This window comes from Equus quagga, chromosome 2 (genome assembly GCF_021613505.1).
Source record: "Equus quagga isolate Etosha38 chromosome 2, UCLA_HA_Equagga_1.0, whole genome shotgun sequence".
NCBI lineage: Eukaryota > Metazoa > Chordata > Mammalia > Perissodactyla > Equidae > Equus > Equus quagga.
Window position 1 is genome coordinate 30,543,052 of NC_060268.1, and position 12,102 is coordinate 30,555,153.

Here is a 12,102-nt window from a genome sequence, read left to right on the forward strand (position 1 = left end):
TTAGTGGATGAGCCAGGAACCAACATGCTGGCTGCTCAGTCTCCCGATGGCTGCCTTCATTTCCTGATTCCTCAGTGTATAAATAATTGGATTAAGGAGGGGGGTGATTATAGAGTAAAACACAGAAAGAAACTTATCTACAGAATAACTATTGAATGGGAAAGCATAGTTGAAGATAGTGGGACCAAAGAAAAGAGTGACCACAGTGATGTGAGCAGAGAGTGTGGACACGGCCTTGGAGGATTCACTGGAGGAGTGCTGCCAGATGGTCACCAGCATGACAACATAGGATATGAGCAAGACAATGAAGCAGATCAGGGACAAGAGTCCACTGTTTGCAATCACCAAGAGCTCTAGGATATAGGTCTCAGTGCAGGCAAGCCTGATGACCAAGGGAAGGTCACAGAAAATGCTGTCCACAATATTGGGACCACAGAAAGGTAAACCCACTGTGAAAACCATCTGGCTCATGGTATGTATGAACCCAATTGCCCATGCGAACAGTAGAAACAAGATGAGCACCCTGCAACTCATGATGGTCTTGTAGTGTAAGGGTTTGCATATGGCAACATACCTATCGATGGCCATAGCTATCAGAAGAGACATCTCTCCACCCCCAAAGAAATGTGTAAAAAACATCTGGGCCATGCAGCCCCACAAGGAGATGGTCTTGTGTTTTCTAAGGAAGTCTGCAATCATTTTGGGAGTTGCCACAGAGGAAAGACGTAAGTCAAAAAATGACAAATTTGCCAGAAAAAAATACATGGGGGAGTGAAGATGGGTATCAAATATCACAGAAATCACAATGATGAGGTTTCCTACCACAATGGCTACATAGACAATAAAGAAGACAGTAAAAAGGAATAACTGAATTGCTTGAGAACTGGAAAGTCCCAACAAGATGAATTCAGAAACAGTTGATCTGTTATTCAGGAGATCCATTCATCCTTTCACACAGGTACATCAAATTTTGTCTAACAAGGGAAAAAACACAGGAATTAACAGAGACTAATAAGAAAGTAAGCTCAATCTTTACTTAAGCCTCTTATTTCTTATTCAGTAACCAATCATTTTGGCAATACAACTTCTTTGTAGATATTCCTTTGTATTTTGCAGTTGGACATATTTCACATGACCACTGTCCAATAGAAAGTGTGTTTCATAGAGAGCTAATTTAATCAATTTTTTTCCTCTTTGTTAATGTGAAGCAAGGTCCAGTAAACATTTGAGTCAGTTTGGTCTCCTTTCAAGTTTAGCTCCAGATCAGACTCTGCCTGAACAGTTAATTCATTAGAATGATAGAGAAGAGCTTTGAAAAGCATCAGTGGTGAATATTTTATCTTTTGCACGTCTCAGGAAGTACACTTACTGACACATTTTTGTCTCATGCTAAGTATGCATGAAAACTCAGAATATTTTGCCATATTAAAAAAACATATTGCTGAAATCACACAATGTATATTATGCTTCCCTCAAGGGAACAACCTAAACCTATTAGAGATCAGGACCATTTTGGTGATAAAGTTGAATGTTGAGACCGTTGTGTAGTTCGTAGAGATCAAACAATTACTGAAGATAAGTTTTCAGACATGAATGACACATACTGACTCTCCAAACTATAAATGCCCATCTCACATCAGGCCTAACTCTTCACTTTATGTGAGCAGACTAAATAAGTGTATTCTATGCATACATTCTTGTGCAATTGTGGAAAATTAGATCAAAAGAACATTTTGAACAGGGTTTTACAGCTATGCATGTGTTTTCGCATATAATGGGTGACAGAAATAACTAGATCACTGTCTTTAAGCCTAGGAACTAATGAGGTTAACCACTTTAGTCTTGTTCAACTCTTCTCCTTCAAAGAGGTGTAAAAGAGGACGTGACTCATTAACATGTTTACCTAAAGTAAACAAAACGAGGATGTATTGCTTGAATAGAATCTTTCAGAAAGCAACTTTCCCTCTTTCCAGCTCTGTTTTCTCACAATGATTTTCTCTCAAGTTCCGTTACTCTTAATTTTTTTCCAGGATGCATATAAAACATAAATATTGTGTCACTGACTGAGGTGGAATCAGATAATCCAAAATCCATAAATCCACTTCATTCAGACCTTCCCGCTTGACTGGATGTAGATCTATTTTCCAATTATTATTCCAGGCCTGTTGCTCATCACTAGTCTTTTTCTTGTATTTATCAGAGTCTTAGACTCAGAACAAATGCAGATTATCAAGGAATAAAATCATATATATATATGTGATATATTTACTTACATACCTATGTGATTTTTCTTTGTGCATTTTAACTTTTTAATCAGAGTTTATTTTTTTAAATACAGTATTTCTACCAGATTCCAATGAATATTTAATTATATGCACTTTTCTGCATGGATACTACCACTAAGGCAAGCATCTTATCATAAGAGACCCATATGCTAGTCATTAGGTTGGACTCCATCATTCAGATTGACTTTAAAACTAATTTCTTTCAGAAGTTAAAAGAATTTGAAAGGAATATTTCACAATTCTCATTCACAATTGTAAATCTTTCGTGGATTCCTTGTTTAAGGGTACAAACTTATAACCATAAGTAAGTTCTGGAGATATAATGCATAGCATAGCGATTATGCAAGTCAACAATACTGTATTATAAACTTCAAAGTTGCTAAAAAGACTAGATCTGAATGAAATGATAATTATGTGACATGATAGAGATGTTAACTAATACTCTTGTGGTGATCATATTGCAATATATAAATGTATCAAATCAACATGTGTACACCTAAACTTACACAATATTATGTGTTAACTATATCTCAACTAAAAATAAAATTGTAAATATTTATTTGTTCATCTTGTTTGTATTCTTACAGTAAGATCATCATGTTCAGCTATGGCCTCTGGATCGTCTACATTTCAATAAGATATACAAATAATCAGGTTTTTCAGGAGCATATGAACTTGACAAAGAGAGTGTCCTAAACAAAGCAATTTCTCTCAAGATCTTTCCAGCTGAATGTGTGTTCGAATATTTGGTTATTTTCTGATTTTTGTCATAGGAAAATAAAATTTATTCATATGTTCCTCCAACAATTTTTAAGAAGTGTAATGATAGCATCAATATTTTGTGTGGCATAATTTTATGATTTTCTAAGTGATGGATAAGGCATTTCATCTTTGAAGTTCTTTTATTTATCTTGCATCCCTGAAAGCAACTACACAACATTCTCTGTATTATGCAATAATTCAAAGAATAAAATTATTTAATCAGATCAATATAGACAAAAAATTTAAATATACTTAGATCCCTTTTCTCTAAGAATAGTTTATTTGGCCTAGATTACAGGATTATTATCTTACTTCCCAATTCACATCAGTATGGTGATTTTTGCATTTATTTTCCAGTTATAATAAAATCAAATTTGATCCAGTTTAATTTTTCCATTTCCAGCCCTCCTCTCAGTTATTATTTTGGTATTTGTCTTTTATAACTTATGGACATACTTAATATTGTAAATGGAAATATTATGATAGGCGTGGTATACAGGCAGAGTAACATGTCAGAATTATGTAACCTACCAGCTTGCACTTGGACTTCGGAACTAATATCAACAGGAAATCTTAGATGCTTAATCTTCATCACCAAGTGATTTTATTTTCTTCTCTGAATTTCAGAAGACAACAGTATATAAATGTATCCCTTGATAGGAGGCACGAAGAAAAAGAATCATGTGATTGTTTTAGATTCCTCAGAGACTGGCAGTGAAAAAGTAATTGGGGTTGTTAAAATAGACTTTTGACATTACAGCATGTGAGACACTGTTTTTCACCTACCAAAATGCCAATAGTTTAAAGGCAGCAATCAAGAATCAAGAGGATGTGGAAAAATAGTGCATTATGGGAAATTTTACTAGAGGTGAATTATTTTTTGAACTAGTTGTAGTTTTTATTATAGTTTATTTTCTACAATAAGTATTGATAATTGTTATATTTAGCAAAAATATATTCTAGATTATTTTATTTCTAAATTGTATTAAGGTTGAAACTTTCACATTTAAATTCTAGTATGTCTGAAACTTATTGATAAATGATGTGAGGTAATAGTTCATCGTTGCAATTAAATAACAATTCATCCCACTAAGAATTTGTTGTGCTTTCTTTATAACATTACATTTTCAGATCCAGTAGGCTCTCTTTCAGGTTTAGTTTCCTCCTTGTTTGGCCAGCTAATATCTGAGGAGGCACTGCACATTTTACTTTTGTTCAATATGTCTTACAGTATCTGTGAATGTGCGGAAGGACAAGTCACTTCTCATTGCTTTACCTATTCAATGTTTTCTTGGCAATTTTCATATCTTTTTATTCTGAATTAAATGGATTTACTTCCTTAAGATAAAACAAACTTCACTGGCATTTTGTTATCAAAATGTAAGAAATGTGGAAAAAATGAACAGAGTTATAAAATTGAGTCTTTTCATCTAGGAGGATTTTATGTTTCAAGTATTGGTTCAATTTTATGACAGAACAAAATTTTGCCATCTTCATTATATCAACGCATTTTTGGGTAACAAATATTTTGTTAAATATAATTTTTCATATTCCCTTTTTTGATGCTATCCTTAACATGTCTTTTTCCTTAGCAAAGGAATCTTATTGCTATTACTAATCTTATTGCTATCACTTTCAATTTTCACATATTTAAGTGATAAATAATATCATTGCTGAAATAACATTTTAACTTTTTTTCCTTGTTGGTTTTCTTCTTTATTTAGTTACTGATAAAATGATCTGAAAACATTAATAATGTTTTTAATACTTGTTTTGTGCTGTATTCCATTAACTATAATTTTCGAGCAATAAAGAATAACAGTGATGATAGCTGGCTCTGGCAGAATTTGTTAGTTTCCCAACCATGACTCTTCGTTCTTTCTTGATGATGAAAGCTTATTTTCTTTGGGATCAGTTTCCTTTGTGCCTCCATGGAGGTTCAAACCCTGTTTTAAAAAGCTGCATCTCACCAGCCTAGGTAAATCACAGCTCCTCCATTTTCCTCACCAGTCACTAGTTTCCCAATGAGCACAGACACAGAGACTGCTAGTGTCTGTCAAGCAGCCTTCTCCCAGTCTTCATTAGTAACAGACACCTGAATTTATTTAGAGACACTTTACAGCTTCTCTTGCAATTAGAAGTGGCAAATAACATGAAAGAAAACAGTATTATCAGGTAACTACATTCTGAAAATTCTCTTTAGGGGCTGACTCACTGGAGAGCTATGCTCTTTGCTTCTCCCCAACCCCATGTTTCTTTAGGTCTAATCTGAAAAAATATCAGTTTTTTTTACTGACGTTAAATACTGTAAATATTTACAGAAATAAAAATACAGTATTACAGTATTTAAATGAATACTGTTAGTCGCCATCTGGATGCCAGATGATGTAGGGACCTGAAAATGCAATCTCAATGGCTAAGGGCTTCCTACAACACAGAGTAAATTTGGAGAAATGATAAGAATGGATTCGAAGGAAAATGGACCCATAACAGTATACATCCTTTTATTAGTTATTCCATCTGGAATACAAATGTGATGTGTGGAATTCCTACAGACATTTTTGGACAAATTCTAAGAAAATAGGAGTGCGCAGAGAGGAGGTTTTGAAGTCCCTGGTGATTTTGTGCCACTGCTATACCAACACTGGACTAAGATTATATGGATTTGTTTTACACGAGAAAATAAATCTCTATATAATTTATTGATAACACTGCTATCAAAGTTTATGAGTAGCACACCAACAAGTACAAAGACAATTCTAGTTAAGGACATGTGTGGTACAGTTATTTAGAGGGTAGTTAAGTGAAATTTTTAATATCTCTAAAATAAAACATAAGAAAACATTTTCTCTTCTCAGATTTGGTTACTCCGAAGGGCCAAGTGTGAGGATGAAAGCCTCACTTACTTAAGAAGGCAGGGTCCTGCCAAATTAGTGAAGTCTTTCAGAGTCTATTCATGGAAAGTATGCTGGGACATCACCTTCAAAGTTAAAATATTGCATCTTGTACCTAAATCACTACACCACAAAGAATAAAGTGTAGTGTCTCACGGTCCTCTTCAAGTTCTAGAGGCAAAATACTCCAATTTGTGAATATTACTTATATTGACATGGAGTTTTCCAGTTTTTAGTGTGACTTAGTTCGGGAAAGTCATCTTAGAAGATCTGGTATAAAGTAAAAGTAGCCTTACCACTAGGGCCATATGCCCAGGTAAATTCTCAATACTAAAGTTATCCAAGCTAGGAAATACACCACTTATAAGTTTTGGCAAATTCTAATACAAGAATCATAATGCCATTCTGTAAGACCATGTAGTATGACCATGCCATATGCAGCAGAGACCTAATCCTGAGTTGGAAATCAGCTCGTGGCATTCTGCTACGCCTGAGTAGGAAGGGACTGTCTGATTGCAGAACTTCAACTGACTATAGGAACAGAGATGTCCATGATGAGCTGCACTATTTGATATTAATATTGACTAGAGAACATCAGAAAAGAGGCACTAAACAACCAAGGAGAAATAATGGCTGGGGTGGTTGACATAAGCTACCCCCTATTGTTGAAGTATCCATAGTGTCAGAAAGGAAGGCTACGCATGCCCTCCTACTCACCAAGACTGATGTTGCTGTGGTACAATAAATGTCCAATCTGTCACCAATAAGGGACAACCTGAGCCCCTATTCTTATCCTATCCCTTGAGGAGACTAATTAGCCACTTGGGACAAGTTGAATACATTGACCCATTCCATTATAGATGGGACAATGATTTGTCTTCACAGGAATCAACATATGTACTAGGTTCAAGTTCCCTTTCCATGTCCACAGGCTTTTGACCATCATCACTCTCTGAGGATATAGAAAATGTTTAATCTACGAAGAGTTTTCTTATAATATAACTCAGTTAATTAAACTTACTTTTCAGCAAAAGAGATTCAAGAGTTGACCAATTATCAAAGACCTACTGGCCTTATCGTTTACTGCATAACAGTGAAGCTACTGTGCTGGTTGATAGAGCATTGGAGCAATCATTTGATATCACAGTTGAAGTGTCAATTTTTAGACTGTGACCAGCTATCTTGAGATGGCATTCTCTAGGATGAAGTATACAATCTGTTTCTTTCTTCTTCTTCTTCTTCTTCTTTTTTTTTGAGGAAGATTGGCCCTGAACTAACATCTGTTGCCAATCTTCCTCTTTTTGCTTGAGGAAGATTGCCATTGAGCTAACGTCTGTGTCAATCTCTATCTATTTTATGTGGGATGCCACCATGGTGTGGCTTGATGAGCGGTGCTAGGTCTCTGCCACGGGGAATCCAAACCTGCAAACCCCAGGCTGCTGAAGTGGAGTGTGCAAACTTAACTACTATGCCAATGGGCTGGCTCCTTTTTGGGGGGACTGACTTGTTTTGTTTTTGGTGAGGAAGATTCACAGTGAGCTAATATCCATTGGCAATCTTCCTCTTTTCTTTCTGCTTGAGGAAGATTAGCCCTGAGCTAACATCTGTGCCAATCTTTCATTATTTTGTATGTGGGATGCTTCCACAGCATGGTTGATGAGTGGAGTAGGTCTGCACCTGGGATCAAAATCGGTGAACCTGGGCTGCCAAAGTGGAATGTGTGGAACTTTAACAACTCAGCCACAAGACTGACCTCCTACATTCTTAATCAATGACTATTATCTGTAGTTTTGTCCCCAATAGGAAGAATTTATACGTTTTGGAACAAGAATATTCATCATGTATCTTTGATTCCTATAACCCACTTATAGAATTTGCGCTTTCTTTTCCCACAACTTTATGCTCTAACTCTAGAAATTTGGGGACATGCTTTCACCTGGAGATGTAGGAAGATTTCTATTAACTTCAAGCTATCGCCACCACTTAATCACTTTATGTTTTTCTTTCCAAGAGACTTAAAGAAAAGGAAAGATGCCATCATCTTGTAAGGGGTAATTTACCTTGATCATCAGGAGAAGGCGTAGTAATGCTACTATACAATGGTCAGGTGGAGTCATGGAAGATATTAAAAAAAAAATTCAAATTGACACATGGAATTGAACTATTCTGTTTTAGAGGTAAAAAATTCATTGGATGGTACTAATGACAGAAATGATGCAGAAGAAAAGTTAGTCAACTTAAAGACAGAAATAGAACTATACAAAATGAAAGATGAAGAGAATAAAAGACTATTTTTATTATATAAATCTCTTTAAAAGGTAAATGGCCACACAAGGCAAAACTAATAACATTATATCATTGAATGAATTATCTCAGTAGAATATTAGATGTTAAATATAAAACAATACAAACACAAGGGCTAAAAGGCGGTAAATAGAAGTATACTCTTGTAAGTTTCTAATATGATACCTGTAAAGATGTAATATTGAAGTTAGACTGTGATAAGTTAAAATGTGTAGTATGTATTTATAACCCTGAAACAACCACTAAAAATCACAAGAAAAAGAAATAGCTAAGAAGACAATATTATCAATATGAATGTTTAAAGAAATAATAAACACTTAGGAATAATAATATAAAAGAACACTCAAGTATTCAAAAAAAGAAAAAAAGAACAGATGAAATAAATATAAAATAGAAAGATTATCAATTTTCACCAAACAATATGTATAATCATGATAAAGGTAAATGGCCTAATAATCCAATTAAATTCAGAGACTGTAGTATGGGATAAGATACGTGTTACACACAAGAAACTACCATTAAAAATAAAGACCCATATAGACTAAAAGTAAAAGGATAGAAAAAGAAAAACTAGGTTTTTATTATTTAACCAGACTGTGGTATATCAATTTACTTTTGCTGCAGTAAACAATTAGCACAAATTTAGTGACTTAAAATAGAAGAAAATTTATTATCTTTATGTCAGGAGTCTGATGCAAGTCTCACTGGGATAAACTCATAGTGTTGGCAGAGTTGCGCTCCTTTCTGGAAGCTCTGGGAGAGAATCCATTTCTTTGCTTTTTCCAATTAAACCAAAAGAAAGCAGAAAAATTGGAAAAGATGTAAATAAATATGAAACATCTGGCAAGAAAGCAAATTTTAATCCAACCATATCAATAACACTCCTATTAGATGTAAGTTGTTACTTTTTTCACAACTATAGTCCTGCATTTATATTTATATGACAAAAGAATATATATATAAATGTATGACAAACCTCACAAGACATCACAATATTTTTTCTATACTCAATGAGCACTATATACTTATTTACACAGACCAACGTATTTGACAATCTACTTGTTCTTTATTCTTTCCTTCAAATTAGCGTTTCCCCCCGAGATTGTTTTCTCTTACCTGAGGAAAGGCTGTTGATATTTATTTACTGCAACTTCTTAGACCGCAAATTCACTCATTTTTATTTTTCTGAAAATGTTTTTATTTCACTTTCATTTAAACACTATGCTTTGATCTCATATAGACAATTTGGTTTGTATTATTTCTTTCAGCACATTAAAGATGTCACTTCATTGTCCTCTGGCTCCCATGTTTCTGTTATGGAGAAAGCTGTAAGTCCCACTTTGTTTCTCTCAAATCTAATGCATTTACTCACCCAGGATGCCTCTAAAATTTTCTCTTTATCTTATATTTTCATCTATCTTACATTGATGTGTTTGAGTCTTTTATTAGTCTTTATTCTGTTGTGGTTCACAGAGTTTTTGTACATGTGGATTGATGTCTTTTATCAGTTTGTAAATGTTCTTGGTGATTATCTCTTCAAATATTGCATCTCTCCCATTCTCCCTTTTCCCTATCCTACTTTGACTGCAATTACATGTGTGTAAGACGTTTTCATTGTATCCCACGTACCCTATGTTTTTTTCTATATTTTCTATTCTTTTTCCTATTTGCACTTCAATTGTATTATTTTCTATTGACTTAACTTTCAGTTCACTTTTTAGTCATCCGTACTTAATCTGATTTTAAGCTCATCTAATGAATTTTTCATTTCAGAACTTTTTCAATTCTGGAATTTTTATTTAATTATTTTTGTAAATTCCTATTCTCTGTTGAAATTCTCTAGTTTTATTTTTCTTACCTATTTGCTACACTTTTCCTTCTATTGTCTTAATCATACTTATCATTGTAATTAGGATGTTAGTTTTATTTGCTTTCATACTCTGGATGATTTCTGCTTATATTTTAACCATTTATATTTTTCTCATATTTTTATAATGTATTTCTATCTTTTGGTGTTTACATTGATTTTATAATAAATTATGGATTTTTAAAATTAAAAATTATATCATGTTACTTTCCCCAAAATAAGATTCATCCATCTCATTAGTAGATCCATATAGCAGATGTTAATTCTCTTAATCCAATGTGTCTCAACTGAGGGCAAATTTGCCCTCTAGAGGACATTGGAAAAAGCATAGAGATATTTGTATTTGTTACAACTAATGAGATGCTAATCGTCCCTAGTAAGTAGAGGTCAGGAACTCTGCTAAATAATCTGTAATGCACAAGACAATCCTCCACAATAAAATAAATGAATGGTTCCAAATGTCAATAATGCCAAGGATGAGAAACCCTGCCTTAATCCAATCAGAGATTTTGTTGAGGTTAAACTGATTTGCAGCCTTCATAGACTCAGTCCATCTCTGGTTCATCCATAGACTTCCAGGATTAAAACTGAACCCTCAGGACTTCTGATTCACTTATGTAAGATTTAAATTTAGAAATGATGGAAGTGAGCATAGAGACAACAGGACGTAAGGTTTCCATTTTGTGTGGGGATGTTTAGTAGTACTAGAGCAACTCTAGAGTATTTTCCTGATCATAGGCCATGTTCCAAGTGTTGTGATCCTAGAGCCAGCAGTCAAAAAATGGCTTCTGTATTTCCCAGTTCTATGATTGCTATGAAGACAGTAACTCCTTTGATATACCAATTTATTGGTGATGTTTTAGGATTTATTACTAGATGCCACCTCAAAGGGTACTCCTAAAGGCTTTTCCATGATTTTGTAAGCACCTAATGCCATGTACTACCCCTCAAAGAAACCTAAATCAATAAATGAGAAAAAGAAAAAAAAATGGTTTAGTTATCTGTACCCAAATAATGACTGACACATCAAATGCTTGTCATTGCATTCAGAGTGAAAAGATTTTTCAGTGAACTCAAATTTCTCCCTAAAATTTAAAAAATAACCATTAGGCATAACCACAAACTCCCCAAAACTTTAAAATATAAAGTTAAGTAGTTTCATGACAGTTTCCCATGGAGTATAACAGCTTCCTTTCCTCCCTCCATCAAATTAGGAAAAAATAACTAGGTTTTTAAGGGTCTATAAAAAACACTTAACAGCATGATACTTTCTACTTAGTGATATTTTACCACACAAAGCCCTTTCTTCAGAATCTTGAGCATCTTGCCTTAAGTCAATAGGAAACATCAGATAGTTACTCTCTTGCCTAATGCCTCATAAAGGCCTTTCTTTGAAATTTGAATAAATTGAACTTACCTTCACCTAGAATACAACATTTTGCCCTTACTAACCTCTCCAACTTCAATTCCTGCCATTTTCACACTCATTACTATGCTACAGCTACTCTATTCCTGTTTCTGGTTCACAAATGTACCAAGCTCATAAGATCTTTATGTCCTTGAACAGGTCATCATATCCGCTTACAATTTTCTGTCCCCAGGTAATTGAATGGTTGGTTTTTTCAAGTCATCTAGATATTTGCTAAATACTACTCAACAAGAACTTGCTTAATAACCAAAAGTAAAGTAACTACCATCTCTCAGTTGAACTCTATCACAGTATTCTGTTTTATTTGCTTCAAAGTACTATATCTTTCAGATTTTATTGGGTTTTTTTCAATTTTATAGTTTAACCTGTCTTTATCCAATTGAATGTAACCCCAGGAGATGTGAAATCTTACCTGTCTCATTCATACAACTAGAATAGTGCCTAAAAATTGGAAGTGATTAATAAATACAGTATTTGCTGAATGACTGACTGATTCAGTGCATTCAGAAATAAGTGATATAATTAATTCCAATTAGGCTTTTCTTTTTCTTGCTATTCCAT

At 34.0% G+C, this 12,102-nt stretch overlaps 1 protein-coding gene across 1 annotated transcript; it reads right to left on the reverse strand.

Annotated features, from left to right (window-relative positions):
- Positions 1-942, reverse strand: LOC124236108 (olfactory receptor 4K13-like). The gene has a single exon (XM_046654794.1). The coding sequence runs from the start codon at positions 940-942 to the stop codon at positions 1-3; it is 942 nt and encodes a 313-aa protein (XP_046510750.1).
- Between the last annotated feature and the right edge of the window lie 11,160 nt (positions 943-12,102).

What these genes read in the sequence shown, in the direction of transcription:
- LOC124236108 (XM_046654794.1), bottom strand. Translation starts at nt 942, where the DNA reads ATGGATCTCCTGAATAACAGATCAACTGTTTCTGAATTCATCTTGTTG.